At 34.6% G+C, this 20,555-nt stretch overlaps 3 protein-coding genes and 1 long non-coding RNA gene across 10 annotated transcripts in view; 2 read left to right on the forward strand and 2 right to left on the reverse strand.

The window, feature by feature from the left end:
- The window catches only part of LOC100181446 (kelch-like protein 2), a 6,831-nt gene extending 5,251 nt beyond the window's left edge, over positions 1-1,580 (forward strand). The window contains exon 8 of the mRNA XM_026840024.1: positions 1,558-1,580. Coding sequence (XP_026695825.1) covers positions 1,558-1,571 — 14 coding nt within the window. The 3' untranslated portion in view covers positions 1,572-1,580. The remainder of the gene's footprint in view (positions 1-1,557) is intronic.
- Positions 1-16,235, forward strand: part of LOC100179913 (somatostatin receptor type 2-like) — an 18,130-nt gene extending 1,895 nt beyond the window's left edge. The window contains exons 5-15 of one of the 2 annotated variants that reach the window (XM_026840022.1): positions 7,625-7,739; positions 8,107-8,254; positions 8,841-9,003; positions 10,343-10,524; positions 10,885-10,935; positions 11,251-11,352; positions 12,611-12,776; positions 13,279-13,518; positions 14,013-14,125; positions 14,511-14,651; positions 15,159-16,235. In XM_026840022.1, coding sequence (XP_026695823.1) covers positions 7,679-7,739; positions 8,107-8,254; positions 8,841-9,003; positions 10,343-10,524; positions 10,885-10,935; positions 11,251-11,352; positions 12,611-12,776; positions 13,279-13,518; positions 14,013-14,125; positions 14,511-14,651; positions 15,159-15,228 — 1,437 coding nt within the window. In that variant the 5' untranslated portion in view covers positions 7,625-7,678 and the 3' untranslated portion in view covers positions 15,229-16,235. The remainder of the gene's footprint in view (positions 1-7,624; positions 7,740-8,106; positions 8,255-8,840; positions 9,004-10,342; positions 10,525-10,884; positions 10,936-11,250; positions 11,353-12,610; positions 12,777-13,278; positions 13,519-14,012; positions 14,126-14,510; positions 14,652-15,158) is intronic. The other variant, XM_018817048.2, reaches the window with a different exon arrangement.
- On the reverse strand, positions 7,064-7,340 carry LOC113475632. Its single transcript, XR_003397387.1, has 2 exons — positions 7,305-7,340; positions 7,064-7,126 (listed from the first exon to the last, which is right to left on the reverse strand). It is a non-coding gene; the product is annotated as an uncharacterized LOC113475632 (long non-coding RNA).
- A 1,121-nt stretch (positions 16,236-17,356) lies between the features above and the next one.
- LOC108950866 (maestro heat-like repeat-containing protein family member 1) lies at positions 17,357-20,549 on the reverse strand. 6 transcript variants are annotated; one of them, XM_026840034.1, is made up of 5 exons: positions 20,421-20,549; positions 19,625-19,727; positions 18,992-19,057; positions 17,520-17,630; positions 17,370-17,406 (listed from the first exon to the last, which is right to left on the reverse strand). In XM_026840034.1, exons 1-4 carry the CDS (start codon positions 20,529-20,531, stop codon positions 17,548-17,550), a joined length of 363 nt encoding a protein of 120 aa, XP_026695835.1. In that variant the 5' UTR covers positions 20,532-20,549; the 3' UTR covers positions 17,370-17,406; positions 17,520-17,547. The 6 variants fall into 6 exon arrangements, with proteins under 6 accessions (XP_018672598.1, XP_026695832.1, XP_026695835.1 ...); XM_026840032.1 differs by having other exon boundaries at positions 17,383-17,472; XM_026840033.1 differs by having other exon boundaries at positions 17,384-17,462; positions 17,510-17,630.
- Between the last annotated feature and the right edge of the window lie 6 nt (positions 20,550-20,555).

Consider the following 20,555-nt stretch of genomic DNA (forward strand, 5'->3'; position numbering starts at 1 on the left):
TGCAAAAATAGCTTTTTTTCATTCAGTCGCTTGATACTCTCCTGATGTCGTCTTTCTTTAAACGTTCTTACTATTTTTTAGGATCTAAAACTATTGTGAGCATACAACATAATACACTTTACCAACCCGGGCATGTTGTCCGACGTATCCCCAGACACGTGGTGACATAAAAAAAGCAAAAACATAGCCGCCTGTTTACCTCCTGTTCAAAATCTACGTTTGCTTATTGAAGTGTTGCTTCTAAACTACGACTTCCACCGCAAAAGAATTACTTTCGGCTATCAGCAACCAAACTATACCCTTACAACCAAAAACTTAAAAAGTAGATATTTCTGTTAAACTAACTTTTTTTATTTTAACTAATCGGTTGAACTGTGCATGCCCCCAAACATTATGCTGCTTTGTAATGGAAACAATAAGATTTGTTAATAATGATATCACAATGCTCTATTGTGACGTCATGTACATGGTCCGAACTATCCCCGCGTCCGAAGTATCCCCGGTCTCCCCTACACCTTGTATGTTAGGTATACAAGGTGACACTCATTATATTTACTTATCAATAGGCCTATATCTTGTATAATCAGTTCATGCCATGGAAAGATCTGCTCCATAAATTCTTACACTGAAGAATGGAAGATTTGGTCAAAGAATCTAGAAAAGAATAAACTTCTACGAGAAGAAGGGATTTTGTTTACAAGTTGTCCATGAACTAAATATTTCTTCAATCTTTTTGTATAAATAACTATTGTTTAGTTTTGTAGAAATTATAAACCTTTAAGTTTTTATCATATGATTTCATGTATATGCACAGTAGTTTTTAAATCAGATTTTTTAATTTTTGTTACTGTAAAAGACTTTTTTATTGTGTTTTAGCAAGTTTTTTTAATACAACGTAGTAAAATATATTAATATTAATACATTGAGTAGGCCGCGTATTGAGTGGGCCGTGTATTGTAGGCCGTGTATTGAGTAGGCCGTGTATTGAGTGGGCCGTGTATTGTAGGCCGTGTATTGAGTAGGCCATGTTATGACTTCAATATTAAAGAACAAGAACGAGCACGTATTTTAATTATCATAATTGTATTTAATCCTTTTACTACACAGTCGACAAAGCTCGATTAAAAACAAACCAGAAGCAAACAACGGTTTTTAGTTGCCGTTTGTTACCGTGTAGCAGTAAGTCTGGCGCCGTGACAAAGTGGTTAGCGGTTGTAACCCAGATGTAATGGGTTCAAGGCTCGTCGCCGCCACCATTGTGGGCGTATGTGTTCTTGGGCAAGACATTTAACGACAATTGCTCCAACCCAGTGGTCACTAATGGGTTGTCCAAAATATCAGCCATACATAAAAAAAATATTCCAAAAAAATAATCACGCTCAAACTAAATTTTCATTTAAAACCAACTTGCATGAGCGTGGTCCAGGCACTTTAACAATTTCACACACGACATACGTATAACGTACCAAGCTTCGGCGGCCCAAACTATAAACACATGGACAACAATCAGGTAAGCACATATATATATATATAACTAAAATACGAACAAATTATAAGTGCGAAACAGATGAATTAGAAACAAAGAAAATGCAAAGAATTGTTTAACCGTATTCTTACTACTCCCATAGACCGTTGTTAATTGTTTAAAACACGATCAGGATTTTTTTGACATTATGTGCTAAAGGTGTTCCATCTATATATATATAAAAAAATGTACATTTTGGATTTAGCGCCTTTGATTAAACAGGAATGTAATCGGTTTTAAACGTCGAAATTTATTTTGAAATTTATGAATATATATTATGATTTGTTTTCAATCAAGAGATTAAAGCATAAATTTGAGAATTAAAGTTTTCAGTTGTGTTTGGAAAATGACTCTTACGTGCTTAATTATTATTCCAGGCGTTACAGAACATATACCACATGTTGAAGTTAAGATGTTGCATACGCAATCAACGCAATAAGATGTAAGAGAAAACTATATAGAAAAGTGTAGTGACAGTTATATATAGGATGGGGAAAATGGGACACCTTTTCATTCTATTTTCTCGTCACATTAGCTAGTAGACAAAGAACATTCAAAGAAATATAAAACCATTTCCTCGCGACTCCCTTAGACCGTTGTTAATTATTTAAAACACGATACGAATATTTGGATTTATTGTGCTAAAAGTGGCCTATCTTCCCCCACAGAACTACACTACAGGTGTTATAATACATAGCAACAAATCCATGTTTTTTTTTCTTGGGTTATCAAATATGGATGACATTATTCGTTATTGAGATCTTCATACGCCGGTTCGGGCGCCTTTAGGTTTTCGTAATACGGCGGTTGATCTAAATAAGCAATGGTTCAGTTATTCTTGTAATACAACTTACACATCCAAGTACGTACAACTAGAAGTTGTGGCATACGGAATAATATGCCCTGATGCCACTTCCGTGGTATCCATGTTAACTGCACCGGCCCCAGGTGGTTTAGCTTCTGGTCGAAGTAAATTTAGTCTGCAATAAACAAATTGTAAATGTATCTTGCCAGCTTTATATCAAAGCAATACATTAATGTTGCCGTATGGTTGAGTATTTTAAAATACAAGATTCACCTCTTGCACGTGTAGAGCAGAAGTGATAGTGAGATTACGACAGTTAAAGAGAGAACTACGATGAGAGGGTCAACCCACGGTGGTGTTTTGCACATAGACCTGTGTGACACATCTCCTAAACGTAATGCAAAGTTAAATATATACTATATAGTATATGGGGGAATATGGGACGCCTTTAACTCTATTTTATCACCCTATTCAGTAGTAAACAAAAAAAACATTTAATAAATTATATAATCGTATCCTCACGACTCCCATAAACCGTTATTAATTGTTTAAAACACGATCAGGATATTTAGGTATTATGTGCTAAATGTGGTCCATCTTCTCCCACCCTACTATAGATTAATTGCAGCCATACACGCATCGTTTTTTTTGGTAGAATTAAAAAAAAGACGTAAAAATAAATAACTTATTTTACGTGCTTACTGTAGAAAAGCTATAATTGGTTGTTTTATATTTGTTTTAGTGTAAACGGATCTTAATATGGTTTAAGGCTCGTCGCTGCTGCCATTGTGGGCGTATGTGTCCTTGGGCAAAACACTTAACGGCAGTTGCTCCAACCCAGTGGTCACTAGTGGGTTGTCCCAAGTTATCAGCCATACGAAAAAAAGAAAAGGTCTAAAAAAATTAATACCCGCAGTTACATACTTGGTAACTTGTAAGATGGCACGAGGTGTATGAAACAGAAAACCCGTGTTATAACGACTCCCTCCATGCGAGGATAATACATTTATTTATTCTATTGGTAAATCAAATATGTACACACAACAGTTAAATTGTTTGTTTTTTTAACTAGAGATTACCGTACCTATTGTAGCATGGTCCAGCATATTAGTTGTTGTTGCTGTTTCTTCTGAAGTGAACGAACGTTCTGTTTTTGTGGGTACTGGTGTTGTTGTCGTTGTTATATTTCCTACAACGGTATAATACAGATGCATAATCACTAATTACATTATACAGCGTCATATACAGATTAATAAATATATTTTTATTTTAATAACTATTTGAGTAGTGTATAGTAGAGTGGGGAAAGATGGGACACTTTTCATTCTATTTTCTCATCCCGTTTGGTAGTAAACAAACAACATTCAAAGAATTATAAAACCGTATCCTCACGACTCCAATAGACCGTTGGTAATTGTTTAAAACACGATTAGGATATTTGGATATTATGCAGTAAATGTGACCCGTCTTCCCCAATCTACGGAGTAAAACATACTATATAGTTTGCTAATTTAAAATAGCCTGATAATTTACTTTGACAAATAAAGCGATATCTATCGCCGCAGTCCCGAGATCTCCACTTGAACCCATTAATTCTGTCTGTCCTTCCCATAACAACACAAACTTCTGTTCTAGAAATTTCGCCAGATACTAATAATAAAATAATAATTACACTTGTCTCTTCGATTATGATAGCGAAGATTTAGAAATTATTTAAACAAAAAGACAGGATATAGCGACAAAACAACAGTTGTTAAAACCCACTTGCAGTTAAAAACATATTTACATTTATTTTTAGGAAAATAAGTGTGGTCGCTACACCTAGCAGACAAACGAGCGATTTATGTTTAATTATTGTCAAGTTAAACTTCTAATAGAAACAAAAGTCTGCGTAAGGACACAACCCGTACAATGGGGGGAGTCGGCTTTAAAGAGGATTGACCCTCTTTTTCCATCATGAAGATTGGGTCATGATGGAAAAAATAAAGCCCGAAAAAAAAATTCACCGTTAGTTCATAATGAACAGTTTCAGCAGCACACTTGTAAACTTTAAAAAAGTGCATTACTGTAATACACAAGAAATTTAATATAATAATAAATACGTAAAAAGACTGTACCCCAACGATTGTAAAATAAATCAGGAATATCCCAATAAGTGAAGACCGATGTATCAGTTGTTGTACCATCCGACCATTGCAATGTAGTTTTACTGGGACGACGCAAACCAATGTAAAATGCATATGGCTGAGCTATAAAAGTACAATTTTAATATGAGAGCATGCGTCGATTGAATAGGCACAATGTATGAATATGAATGAATGCAACTTACTTTATCCTCGCGTAGCTGGAAAACGGCAGTCGTTATAACACGGGTGTTCTGTTTCATATACCTCGTGCCAGTTTACGAGTTACCACATATGTCGCTTTGTGGTAATTAGTTTTTAGGGGTGATTTTTTTTAATGGGGCTGATATTTTGGACAACCTATTAGTGACCACTGGGTTGGAACAATTACCGTTAAGTGTCTTGCCCAAGGACACATACGCCACAATGGTAGCAGCGAAGAGCCTTGAACCCAGCATTGCACACTTTCACAGACGCCCTTGTAAACATAAACTCCTTTTCAAAAGTCTGCATCGAATGCTATCAATAGTTTAATGCTAAGACCACATTTAAGGTAACGCATTTATTCACAAATGTAAATGAAACACTAAGTATGTGCTTTAAAATCTAAATATTTTTTTTTAATTATGAAAAAGCGACAAATATCAAGAACAACTGTTAGACAAAAAAAAAGATGTAGATGGCCATTACGTTCCCAATAATGTTATAGGCTACGAACTAACACAAACTTAATTGTTATTTACCAGTCAGCTTTGTGTTATCGATATTTCCCATGAGAAGTTGTTGAATTTTCCAAGTATTAACAACAGCCAGAGTGGCGTTTATTGCTTTACAACCTTCCTTTGCTTTATCAACTCCCTGAACTGCTGTATACTCAATGTAATATTCGATGCCATCAAGTTGATGCCAATTATCATTGGTTGATGTTACGACAATCAAATTTAACAGAATCCAAACGAACAGCATATCTATTTATGACTACTGATGTTTCCGTTACTAAAATAAAAGCATAGATTGTTAAAGGATATATTGCCAAAATTTTTTCCATGGAATTATACCTCACGTAAAAAGTCCTATTATACGGTATAGGGTGGGGGAAGATGGGACACCTTTTCTTTATTTTTTCTCGTCCCATTTGGTAGAAAACAAAGAACATTCAAAGAATTTTAAAATCGTATCTTCACGACTCCTATAGACCGCTGTTAATCGTTTAAACACGATTAGAATATTTGGATATTATGTGCTAAAGTTGTACACCTTTACCACATATTATCCAAATTCATCTTCTCCCATCCAATAATGCAATATATATGCTTCCCTGTTGAGCTATATGGTAATTATATAGCGGATGAGAAAATAATTAAGCATCACGTCCGTGCCCTACGTATAGGATGATACGTAACATCGTTAGGGGCGACTTCCCAACTTTGTTTTGTCCCGGAATAATTGTGTTTGATATTATATTTAATACAAATTCTAACTTTACACGGAAAATTAAATATTAGAGTTCACCATGTGTGTCTGGTGTATAAAAAGACACCCATGTTATAACTGTACAGTGAGCATGTATTGTATGAACACACCATGTGTGTCTGGTGTATAAGAAAACAGCTATATTATAACTCAACAGTGAGTCAACTACACCATGTGTGTCTGATGTATAAGAAGACACCCATTTTATAACTTAACAGTGAGCATGAAGTGTATGAATACACCATGTGTGTCTGATGTATAAGAAAACACCCATGTTATAACTTTAGTGAAACTATAATAATTAGTAAAACTATAATACGTTTTTTTACACTTTTTTTCACACGTTTCCACACGTTTTTTTCACGATAAAACTATAATACGTTTTTTTCAATCATATTACAGTAGCGTGGGAGAAGATGGGACACATTTAGCACATAAATATGTAGACCTATAAGCGACGGATGAAAAATCCTCATCCGTCGCATTTAAGCGGCGTTTACATGATAGAATATTCGAGCTCCAATATAATGAAGCAACGTCACTGTATGCCACCCGTATAGAAACACCTACTTCCTCTTATACTAATCCATCATCACTGTAGAACTTTTCCGTTATAACATTAAGTCATTATGGCATTGCATATAACTTTGGCGTTATAGTAACAGTTTAGAATAGAGCCTAACAGTGCGCTACTTTCGTATTGCACGTTTAAAAATTAGTATAGTAGGGTGAGGGAAGATGGAACACATTTTTCTCTTGTGTTCTCGTCCCTTTTAATAGTAAAGAAAGAACATTCAAAGAATTATAAAACCGTACCCTTACGACTCCCATAGTTAATTGTTTAAAACACGATCTGGATATTTTGATATTATGTGCTAAGGTGTTTTATCTTCCCCGCCCTACTGTTCATAATAATTTAGTCACAAGCAAGTTTTAAAGAACGGATCAGGTTCGTAACAAACTAAGAAAAGTCTACTCTAAACAACGATGGGTGTAGATATTTCTCTCTTTGTTCTTTTTACACCGAAGCGAGCTACGCTATAGTGTAAACGCCGCTTAAATAAACAAATAAAGAAATATCTATGCTGGCCTGCGCTGAACAACGCTTGGTGTAGATATTTCTTTGTTTGTTCTTTGTACACCGAGGCGAGCTATACGCTGTAGTGTAATCGCCGCTTAAATAAACAAACAAAGAAATATCTATGCTGGCCTGCGCTGAACAACGCTTGGTGTAGATATTTCTTTGTTTGTTCTTTGTACACCGAGGCGAGCTACGCCGTAGTGTAATCGCCGCTTAAATAAACAAACAAAGAAATATCTATGCTGGCCTGCGCTGAACAACGCTTGGTGTAGATATTTCTTTGTTTGTTCTTTGTACACCGAGGCGAGCTACGCCGTAGTGTAATCGCCGCTTAAATAAACAAACAAAGAAATATCCACGCTGACAAGCGCTGAACAACGCTTGGTGTAGATATTTCTTTGTTTGTTCTTTGTACACCGAGGCGAGCTATACGCTGTTGAAGTGTAATCGCCGCTTAAATAAACAAACAAAGAAATATCCACGCTGGCCTGCGCTTAACAACGCTTGGTGTAGATATTTCTTTGTTTGTTCTTTGTACATCGAAACGAGCTACGCCGTAGTGTAATCGTTACGTTGAAAAGGTTAAAGTAAACGTTTAAACAATATTATTTTCTTAGTACCCACGAACAGGGTCGAACTTATAGTTTTGAAGATTTATTTTCTTGATAACGATGTCCGTACAAGTTGAAAATCCCTTCGGGTTTGTGAATCTTCCATTTAATTTTTCCGATGGTAAGTTTTTGATTCAGTATTATTTCAGCTGAATGGATGTAACTTATTTGTCATTGCGTGGGGGCAATGACATGCAGTCGTTATAACACGGGTGTTCTGTTTCATACCCCTCATGTCTGCTCACATGCTATATAGTAGAGTGGGGGAAGATGGGACATCTTTTCATTCCATTTTCTCGTCCTATTTTGTAGTAAACAAAGAACATTCGAAGAATTATTAAACCGTTTCCTCACGACTCCAATAGACCGTTGTTAATTGTTTAAAACACGACCAGGGTATTTAGATATTATGTGCTTACATATATACTACCATATATGTAACTTTTTTGGGGTGATTATTCATTGATACCCTATGCACGTTCAAGCAGGAGTATTAGCAGGCGTGACTGCGCATCAAGTAAACGTTCCAAAAGTTGTATTTTCCGGCTTAATTTGTGGATTCGGTCTCGTCGGCAATACGGCGGTGATGTTTGTCATTCTGGTTTTGCAAGAATATAAAAAGTCTGTGACGCACTGGTAAGAGTCGATTTTATGTAACTGTATAGTTACAAGTCTCTAATAATAATAAAAAAACTTAAAAATCCGGTAAAGTTATAACGTTTAAAGTTACATACAAGATAACTCGGTTAAAATATATGTCATGACTAAAACGCTGCCATTTTCCCCGTTTGTTTGAAAAATGGAGAAGTGTTCTCTGTACTCACAAAGTTGCATAGCCTAAGTATGGTAACTTGTTAGTGGGCATGAGGTGTCTGAAACAGAACACCCGTGTGATAACGACTGTTGTTCCCGCAATGTGAGAATAAATAAGTGAAATCCATTTATTTATTAAACCTTGTTTGTAGCCTACACACCTATAAATCTAAAAAAGCTAGTTTGTATCTTAAATTTTAAACATATCTTTTTATTGTGTTCGTAGTTGCAGGTGTTTGTGTTCCTTTGTTTTCTCTATTCCATTACTTCGCTGTATTTTTCTATACTTCTTTTACAGAGACTGGCGATGCCATTTAGGCGAAATATATTTCTCAATTACCATTAGTGGTTGGACTTGATTTTTGTTGGTTACGTTTTCGTAACACCAGATCATTAAACATCTTTTTAGGTATGTTCTTCAACTAGCCATTGCTGATTCGTTGTTTCTTCTGACTCTTCCTTTTAAAATGGTGGAAGATGTTAACGGTAGATGGATTTACCCCGAGTGGATGTGTAAAGCTAAGGAAACGTTGCTTTTCCTTAACTACTACGCTTCTATTATATTTCTTATGGTAAGTTGGTATAGTATAGGTTGTGGAAGATGGAAAAAAAGGGTGGGGGAAAGATGGGACATTCCCTTTTCATTCTATTTTATCATCTCATTTCGTAGTACACAAAGAACATACATTTAGCACGTAAGATCAAAATACAAAATCAAAATACCTTGATCCTGTTTTAAACAATTAACAACGGTCTATGGTATCGTGAGGATACGGTTTTATAATTCTTTGTATGTTCTTTGTGTAGGTAATACTTTAAGGTAATACTTTAACAGCTAAATAAGAATATGTTTCTGTAAGTTGGTATTTTAATCTTATTTAACTCATTCAGTATAAATGATAAAATTTATTTCGTCTTTTCTGTCATGATAACGAAGAACAAGAAAATTTACAATAGCGAAACGACAGGTATAGTAACTCGCTTATTGATAAAACAGAAAAATAAATGTTTTGGATAAAGGCGAGACCGTTACACCCTGACAGTTTTCTGTATTTAAATTGTAATATTTAAAAACCTATATGCGTAAAACAGTGTTTAATCGCAATATAGAAAAGTGACTATGTTATAAAATACGGCATATCAGTTTGTTTACATACACTTAACTTTATTGGGTGCGCTAGATTTACTAAAACTTCCGGAATATGCCATGCTAGCGGAAGTATTAGGTTATATATGGAAGTAAATGTGATTAAATTAATGGGATTAGGAATCTATGCAACCTACATTTGATAGAAAGTTTGTTTGCGCTCAAGATTAATAATCACTGCTAATGCTTCTCTAGAGAATATTTTACTAATTTTAGCCGATTTAGGAATATTGCTGAAAAAATCATCGCTACGCCGTTTAAAATTATAATAGAGGGCAAGAAGCCATTTAACATTATAATAGACTAGTAGTATTATTATGTAACGAAATGAATGATTGTAACCTGCTTACGAGTTATCACACATGTAACTTTGTTGGCAAATGATTTTAAGGATTATTTGTATTTTCAAGTTTATCTCACACTTTAGAGGACATTAATGGTTTTTGGCATGTACTTTTATAAGTGTCTTTGCCACACCTTCGCTCACATTGGTAGAACGTGCAACTTCTGCGCTAGAGGCAGGTACGCCAACTATACTGTGCCACGGCGCCGAACACGAGTGAAATTTAAATGATAATACCTCTAACACGACACAGGTTTAAACGAAAAATCGGTAGTTTGGTTTAGCTTAGTAAAACCCCTATTATAAAATTCAATTTAGTTCTCGTTACCACGACGTTTGTTTAGTCTAGACCGAGTAAACTAAAATTATGTTAATTGTAATACGTGCTTATTCATAAAAATTGTACTCTCTTGTTTTCTAGGTTATGAGTCTTGACCGTTACATTGCCGTATGTCGCCCGTTTTCCACTCCACTTCAGAAACTGAGAAAACCTGTTTCTTCAATGATTATTACTGCTGTTACATGGCTTATTGCACTGCTAATGTGCATACCAATCATGCTATACAGTTTTAAAGTTGGGCAAAAAGGATCGTGTATCTGCACGTAAATTTGCGTGAAAAAGTCTGACGTCGCAATAAAGTGTGGAAAAGTCTGACGTCGTGGTACAATAAATGTAACTTGCCTCGCGTGGCCAAAAACGACAATAGTTAAGATACGGGTGTTCTGTTTTATACACCTCGTGGCAGCTTACGAGTTACCATGTATGTAACTGTGTGGGTGATTGCACAGGACACGATAGTAGCAGAGACGATCAATTGCTCTTTTACTTTGCCGGGCATCAATTAAAAAGGGAAATAATATAACTACAAATTTACGTATGTGGAAATTCATCAGCGGGCACAATGTGGATAAAACAGAAAACGAAATTTTACCCACGAATAATCAGTTTTATTTTACATTCAGCTATCGGTTTCCCCCGACCAAAGCAGGTACTGGACCAGAACCACACTGTAGGTAAGTTAAAAATGTATTGCTTATATGTAACACCTGTTACATGTAACACCTGTTATATAAGGTGTTAATAATGATTGAAATGGAGCATGAAGTGAATAATATGCAAACACATGAAGTATAAGAAGACACCCACGTTATAACTCTAAAGTGAGCATGAGGTGTATAAATACACCATGTGTGTCTGGTTTATAAGAAGTTGGGAAAATTGATGTGGGTTGGGAAAATTGATGAAAAAGTGTCCCCCCGAACTCTCCCTATAAATATAATATGGTCTTATGAGAAAGATCGAGCTATAATAAGTTTATGCGCTTACAGAAAACCCATCGTCTTTAACATAAATGACTTTGGAAACAACTTAACTGGAACGGAAGGATTCGGAAACAACCTTGCGGGCTCTGGCAGTTCTACTGACATATCGTACGTTTTGTGAAAAAAACATTTTTTATTTCAATTGGTGCCACAGTTCGGCGCCGTGGTACAGTGTTGGTTAGCGCGTCGCCTCTAACCCAGGGGTAATAGTTCCAAGTCTTGTCCATGTTATAACGATTATCGCATAACGATGTGTCTACCCATGTTAAGATAAATAATTTTAATTCATATATATTTTTTAAATCAACGAAAATAAAATGTCATTAAATTATTACTTACATTTGGGTCTATTATTCTCTATTTTCTTTTTTTTACAAATATAGATATTTCTCGTAGCGTGATTTTAACTGCTTTGGTTATCCTGCTAATTTGATTGTTGTTGTTATATTAATAAATCTGATCTTTGGTATAATATATAAATAAAAACATTTCTTAAGTTATTTTACTACTAAAACTAATAATACGGTAAGTTCGTCTGGCGCCGTAGCACAGTTGGTGGTTTGCGCGCCTGCCTGTAGGTAACTCGTCGCTGCTACCATTGTGGGCGTGTTTGTCCTACGTCCACAGGGCACTTAAAGGGCACACCCCACGTCACTTTTATTTTTTATGGTAAATTCATAAAGCGACCGTTTTATTGATTCCAAAAATACTTTGCTTATTAAAATTGGTCCAGTATAGGCGGAGATATTCGTCCTCAAACAGTGATCTCTAGCGCTATCTTTTTTTTACTACGAGCTCCGTGATTGTGACATAGGAACGTACTAGTCACGTGACTGATTCATTCGTAAAAGCGAAACCTGCGTTTTTTTGTGCTTTTTTGCGTTTGTTTTTTGTTCTCTCGTTTTTCGCTGAAAACACTGCCTCTCGCCTTTCTGAATGAGAGCGGCCACGTTTCAACAATTTTGTGACGTGATTTGTCACGTGGGTGGTACACTTCTCAATTTTTTCGCCACGCAACTTTCAAATCAGTTTTATGAATTTCACGGTGTTTGAGCTAGAATATCTTTGGTTATACAGAACCGATTAAAACAAGTAAGGTGTCGTTGGAATTAGAAAAACACACTCTATCGATTAAAGCGAAGTACATTTGGGGTGTGTTTAGGCCCTTTAATGGCAATTGCTTTCACTAATGGGTTGTTCAAATTATGAGCCATACATAAAAAATACTCCAAAAAATAATCATATATAAAGTAACATACATGGTAACTCGTAAGCTGACACGAGGTGTATAAAACAGAACACTCGTATTATAACGACCTCGTTTTCCGGCCACACGAGGATAATTGTAACTTTTATTTTTTTATAGTTCGGAAATTGAAATGCCACTTTTTTCTACTGTCAACACAACAATGGCGACACAGTTTGATTTCGATTCAGCAATTGCACCAGAGTGTCATTATTTGTTTCGACCGCGCGGTTGGTCGGTCTTTCATGTCTACAACTTCGTAGTCATGTTTTTGATCCCGTTTTTGGTAAGCTCTAGAAAAAAGTACTTAAGTCATTAAAACTAGCGACGTTTTAGAATACTGTGGGGTAAGGGGAAACCGTATACCTTTATTTGAAGATTATATTTCCTAATCTTCAAATAAAAAAATTCAAATAACAAAAAACAGGACCATTAATTTCTTCTTCAGCACAATTTAAAAACACATTGTAAAAAAAAACATAATGTGTTTTTAATTTTTTTTTTAGATAATTTAACAAAATTGTGTTATGTTATATAACAGAATGTGTTCAAACTCTTTTTCTATATTTTTTCAAATTATTTCGTTACAAAGCGTATAATGTATGCCCATTATTAAATATAGTAGGGTGGGGGAAGATGAGACACTTTTTCATTCCATTTTGTTAATTATATAAACCGTTGTTAATTATTTAAAACACGATCAGGAAATTTTGATATTATGTGCTAAAGGTGTCCTGTCTTCCCCTACTATATTCCATATTAAAAAAATATGTATATTTCATATACAGATCATGGTAGCGTGCTATGGTCTTATTATACACCGGCTCTCGACTACGCGCATGAAGACTGAGAACATGCAAAGGAACCCGACGCCCGGATCCAGTAAGGAACGTAAACCGTCTTCTCGGTCGGATAATGATCGAAAGAGAATCACTATCATGTGTGCCGCACTTGTTGGGTGTTTTGTATTCTGCTGGTTGCCCTTCCATGCAATACATATGGCAAAAATAGCCGGGATAAAGGAAAAGGTGGGTCAAAAGTATGCGATTTTTTGGGTATAAGAAGACGCTTATGTTAAAACTCGACTGAATATGAAGTGTAGGAATACACCATGTCTGATGTATCTATATATATATATATATATATATAAAACACCCATGTTATAACTCGACAATGAGCATGAGGTGTATGAATACACTATGTGTGTCTGGTGTATAAGAAGACACCCATGTTATAACTTGACAGTGAGCATGAGGTGTATGAATACACTATGTGTGTCTGGTGTATAAGAAGACACCCATGTTATGACTTGACAGTAAGCATGAGGTGTATGAATATATCATTCGTGTAGGCCTATATGGTATATGAAAAGACTTCATACGTTATAACTAGACAAAAAATGAACTGTTAACTCCAAACCCGGTTAGCAAAAGTAAACATACACAATTTATCCGCCATTCTCTATCTCGCATATCAACTATATGTATGGTAGTCCAATTATAATGCGAATTGAACTTTACAGCAAGCCGTCTGCGTTACACTACCAATAATAGGATCTCTGTTGGCTTACTCTAATTCGTTGTTGAATCCGTTTCTGTACGGTGTGTTTGGGACACGTTTTGCAAAGCGTTGGTTGTAAGTGTTATGTATTGTTAATGTACTTTATTGTAAAAATAGTATTTGTAAAAATTATTGTAAAAAAAATATTGTTAATGTACTTTATTGTAAAAATAGTGTCTAAAACTTAATATTTACTGTAAAAGAGTTACAATATGTATTCGTATACACTAGGCACACATGTAATCTGTGTTATGTTATAACTCGACAGTGAGCATGAAGTGTATGAATACACAATGTGTCTGGTGTATAAGAAGACAGTCGTTTTATAACTGAACAGTGAGCATGAGGTGTATGAATACACCATGTGTGTCTGGTGTATAAGACGACACCAATGTTATAACTCAACAGTGAGCATGAAGTGTATGAATACATTAAGTGTGTCTGGTGTTTACTTTCTCAGGTCAGCAACTTCTACCGTCAGTAAGTCAATAAGAATCCGAACTAGTTCTTCCGGAATTGGTTCTGTTCGTTTCACAAAGAAACAATCTGGAACAAAAGATTCAAGCACTGTTAATGCAACCACTGAGACAAAAATCGATAAGTGAGCGCTATATAAATGCAAAATTTTAGTATAACGTTGAATGAATGAATGAATGAATTATAATGTAAATTGCTTTATCCTCGCTTGGCGAAAAACGACCGGCGACACAATACGTGTTACCTCATAGGTTCGATTAATCTGTTTCCGACCTGATTTACGCACACAGTAACGATCTTCCTATTTCCTTCTAAAGACGCCATTTCATGAGTGGACTTAATTTAATTAATCACAAAATAGTTACAAACTTGGCAACACACACATAAAACACAACACCCGTGTTGTGTGTTGTTATAAAACACAACACCCGTGTTGTAACCACTGTCGTTGTCCTGCCCTGCGAAGATAAATAAGTGACGTTAAAATACATTTATCGAAATTTAATTGGCCTGCAGCCGAATTAAAAATGACCCACACAGTTACAAACGTGGTAACTCGTAAGCGGGGTGAAATATATAACATTCGTATCATTACAATAAAACAATTTGCATTCATTTTTTTCTTTAATAGAAAAGTGGAACTGACATCCAAGAATCAACCAAATACGACCGTAACTGTGCATTCACAGTTGATACCGTGAAAGCTGAACCAATAGATCTCGACAACGGAAACGGAGAAATACAAAAACTAACCGATGAAAATAACTAAATTTTGCAGTGGCATTTTAATATATAGTAAGGTTAGGGAAGACGGGGGGCGCCTTATCCGGATCGTGTTTTAAACATTTAACAACGGTGTGTGGAAGTCGTAGTAAACAAAGAACATTTAAAAATTATAAAAAATTGATCAAAGTATTTGGATATTATCTGCTAAATTTGTTCCATCTTCTCCCACCCTGCTATATTATGAATATCATATTTAACATTCTGACGTCACCATTTAATGATTTTAACCTACGGGTATCCTTAAACTGTATCCTTAAACTGTATTAATCATTTTTATCGTGTGCCCACATAGTGTCAAAACTTTTTCGTGTAACCAAGGGAATTTACCGTATGCCTATAGTGTTAAAACTTTTTCGTGTAACCAAGGGAATTTACCGTATGCCTATAGTGTTAAAATCGTTTTTTTTGTGTGACCAAGAAAATTTGCGCGTACAGTGTTAGGTCCCACTGGTACCCACTGTATATATATACATATATAGAGATTTGGGTCGAATTTTTACTTTAAAAGTGCCCAAAACATGTTCAGTGATGGTGACCATAATATACGTTACGTCGTATGTATTCTCGTCAATATTATGTTTAGTATTACAACGACTGGTGTTCCCGCCATGTGAAAATAAATAAGTGAAATTCATTCATTTATTAAACCGTGTTCTAGATTGTACCTTAAATGATTTTTGTTGGTTACGTTTTTGTAACACCAGATCAGGGGGATCCACCCCCCTTTGCGGTCTCTTGCGATTATTATTTTATTTAATGTAAGTTATAACTTGTTTTCCTTGCGTGGCCAGGAATGGCAGTCGTTATAACACCAATGTTTTTTTTCATACATATCTTTTGTCAGCCTAATTTTCTCTGTAATTATTATTATTATTATTATTTTATTTAATGTGAATTAAAACTTGGCTGGAAATGACAGTCGTTATAACACGGATGTTTTGTTTCATACACATTTTTTGTCAGCTTGTTTTTTCCCTGTGATTATTATTTTATTTAATGTGTATTCTCTCTCTCTCTCTCATCCTTTTTCTCTCTCTCCCACTCTCTTCCCCCCCCTCTCTCTCTCTCTTCCCTTTACTCTCTCTTCCCCCTCTCTCTCACTTCCCCCTCGCTCTCTCTATCTCTCTCTCTCTCTCTTTTTAGTGTATTAAATAAACAGTGCGAATACAAACTATCAGAATTTCAATATTTTTATTATAATCAATCACATATACAAAGAACTCAATAAATAAATGTATAGTAACTTATTTAAGCAGCAATTTTTTGGAAAAAATTATTGCAAACGATTTATTATAATGCGAAAGGCTGGGGAAAACGGGACACCTTTAGCGCATAATATCCAAATATCCTGACCGTGTTTTAAACAATTAACACCGGTCTATGGGAGTCGTGAGAATACGGTTTTATAATGCTTTGTTTACTACCAAATTGGACGAGAAAATTGTTGTCCCATCTTTCCCCAATGTACTAATTTAAAAACAACAAGGCATAGTATCATATAGGAATCATAAAAATATGTCATACCGTATTCGTGATTATGTTAAAAAACAATCATTTTAAAAATGTGGAAATTAGTAAAACATACGATTTTTTTCACACGTGGTATAACCATATTACAGTAGCGTGGGGGGAGATGGGACACCGTTAGCACATAATATCCAAATATCATGATCGTGTTTTAAACAATTAACAACGGTCTATTGGAGTCGTGAAGATACGGTTTTATAATTCTTTGAATGTTCTTTGTTTACTATCAAATAGAACGAGAAAATTAAATAAAAAGGTGTCCCATATTGCCCCACCTTAATATATATATTGAGTAATAAAGTAAATAATATAATAATTGGTATGATAATATAACATGTGGTATGATAAAATCAAGCTAAAGGTTAATGTGTAAAATCAAAAAATCAAAAAGTAAAAGAGAAATGCTTCAGACAGTAACTTGGTCCATCATCAGTGTAAAAGAGGTTACTATCCACCAAGTTACTGTACGAATCATCTGCTGATCATGAGTTTAGTATCCAGACAGTAACTTGGTCCATCATCAGTGTAAAAGAGGTTACTATCCACCAAGTTACTGTCCGAAACATCTCCTGATCATGAGTTTGGTATCCAGACAGTAACTTTGTAATTTGTATAAGAAGCACACAGTGTACCATGATAGTAGCACACAGTGTACCATAATGGGTAGCAAACAGTGTACCATGATAGGTAGCACACAGTGTACCAGTTTAGTACTGGTGTAACAAACTGATCGCTTCTGACGTTTTTGACCGGACTTCTGGTGAAGAATCTTTCAGAAGCTGAATGAGAGCTGTAAATGGGCACGTAAGTTATATATTAGAATTAATGGGCATGTAAGTTATTATAGTACTGTGGTAAGATGAGACACCGTTAACACATAATATCCAAATATCCTGGTCTTGTTTTAAACAATTAACAACGGTCTATGGGAGTCGTGGGAATACGGTTTTATATTTTTTTAATGTAATTTGTTTACTAGAAAATGGGACCAGAAAATAGAATAAAAAGGTGTCCTATCTTCCCCCACCCTGCCACTCACTCTTGAAGTTGAACATAAAATGGGCACAAAATATATAAACATGAGAATTATTGAGCACGTAAGTGTACAATATAATAAATGGGCATGCAAGTGTAACGTTTTATATCTTGTATTGCCAATCGGCCCATGCACGCGATAACACAACCAAGGGGGAACTGAATGTCACTTAACAAAACCATGCGATCGACTCTTAAAAACACAACGGTTCACGCAAAACATTAAGATCATGAAAATATAAAACAGTAAAGTACCATACAACATATCATTACACAAGTAATGTAACCAAAATTTAAGTTATGAAATTACCTGCGCAAACATGTTCAATGTTAATACTACTGCGAGCTTCTTCACCCAAACTGTTCATGAAAAACGCTGAAAATACAACAATTTTATTACAAGGTTTAAAAAAATATGTAAATGGAATATTTTACAACAAATTTTTTAATTTGGAAAAACGATAGTAGTTGTAACACACCTTGTGCCAACTTAAGAGTTACCACATATGTAGCTTATTTATCCTTGCGTGGTGGGGCAATGACAGTTGTTAAAACACGGGTTTTCTGTTTTATACACCTCATGCCAGCTTACAAGTTACCACGTATGTAACTTTGTGGGTGATTATTTTTTAGGATTTTTTCCATTTTTTAGTAGTGTATGGCTGACAATCTAACACCCATAAGGAACCATTTGTTTGTAATATTGTAATATGAGGGAAGATGGGACACCTGTGTTAAACTATATTTAATAATGGGCATATAAGTTATATATTAGAATAAATGGGCATGTAAGTTAAATAATGATTTTATATAAAATAAGTTAAACATAAAATGGAGACAAAATATAAAAAATGAGAATTATTGAGCACGTAAGTGTACAATATAATGAATGGGCATGCAAGTGTAACGTTTTATATCTTGTATTGCCAATCGGCCCGTGCACGCGATAACACAACCAAGAGGGAACTGAATGTCACTTAACAAAACCATGCGATCGACTCTTAAAAACACAACGGTTCACGCAAAACATTAAGATCATGAAAATATAAAACAGTAAAGTACCATACGACATATCATTACAAAGTGATGTAACCAAAATTTAAGTTATGAAATTACCTGCGCAAACATGTTCAATATTAATACTACTGCGAGCTTCTTCACCCAAACTGTTCATAAAAAACGCTAAAAATACAACAATTTTATTACAATGTTTAAAAAAATATGTAAATGGAATATTTTACAACAAAAATTTTTTTAATTTGGAAAAACGATAGTAGTTGTAACACAGGTTTTCTGTTTCATACACCTTGTGCCAACTTAAGAGTTACCACATATATAACTTATTTATCCTTGCATGGTGGGGCAATGACAGTTGTTAAAACACGGGTTTTCTGTTTCATACACCTTGTGCCAGCTTACAAGTTACCACGTATACTTTGCGGGTGATTATTTTTTAGGATTTTTTTTCATTTTTTGCAGTGTATGACTGACAATCTAACACCCATAAGGAACCATTTGTTTGTAATATTGTAATATGAGGGAAGATGGGACACCTTTCACATAATATCCAAACACCCTGACCTGATTTGGGTCTATGGAACAACGGTCTATGGAATTGTGAGGATACGGTTTTATAATTCTTTGAATGTTCTTTGTTTACTATCAAATGGGACGAGAAAATAGAATGAAAAGGTGTCCCATCTTCCCCACCCTAGAACCCCATCTTCCCCAACTTTAGATTAAACAAACCTGCCAATAATGCTGCACTTCCACGCAACACTGGCCACTCACTCTTGAAAAACGAAACGCAAGACATAATATAGAAGTTTATCTTGTTAGGGAATTCCCCAACCTGAAAAATAATCGAATTTCAAAACATTAAACATTTATAGTGCTGTAGGGTAAGATGGGACACCTTTAGCACATAAAATACAAATGTCCTGATCGTCTTTTAAACAATTAACAATGGTCTGTGGAAGTCGTGAGGATACAGTTTTATAATTTTTTTTAATGTTTTTTGTTTACTACCAAATGGGACAAGAAATTAGAATGAAAAGGTGTCCCATATTTCCCCACCCTACTATATATATACAAAAAGATAAAATTTTACAGTAATTCATTAAAAACCAACGTGTAGAGTATAAAATAGAACGTATAATACAAAAACGCATATATGTGTTTTTACCTATATAAATAACCTACAAAATGTAGGGTATAAAATAAAAATATATATTATAAAAAATGCAGGGTATAAAATAAATAAATTATAAAAAATGCAGGGTATAAAATAAACAATTATATATTAATAATTGCATGGTATAAAATAAATAAATATATATAAAAAATGCAGGGTATAAAATAAATAAATATGTTATAAAAAATGCAGGGTATAAAATAAATAAATATGTTATTAAAATGCAGGGTATAAAATAAACAATTATATATTAATAATTGCAGGGTATAAAACAGATAAACAAATTACAAAAAATGCAGGCTATAAAATAAATAAATATATTATAATGATTGCAGGGTATAAAATAGTTACCAAGACTTTGACCAGATTGAGAATAAATTCAACATAATGCAGATTCGTATCTTCAATCAAATGTTTATTTATCATTAACGAAACATCATCTGAGCCAAGATGAGATGACATTTCTCTCAATGTGGATTTGCATGC

Source organism: Ciona intestinalis, unplaced genomic scaffold (genome assembly GCF_000224145.3).
Source record: "Ciona intestinalis unplaced genomic scaffold, KH HT001100.1, whole genome shotgun sequence".
In the NCBI taxonomy this organism is placed as follows: domain Eukaryota; kingdom Metazoa; phylum Chordata; class Ascidiacea; order Phlebobranchia; family Cionidae; genus Ciona; species Ciona intestinalis.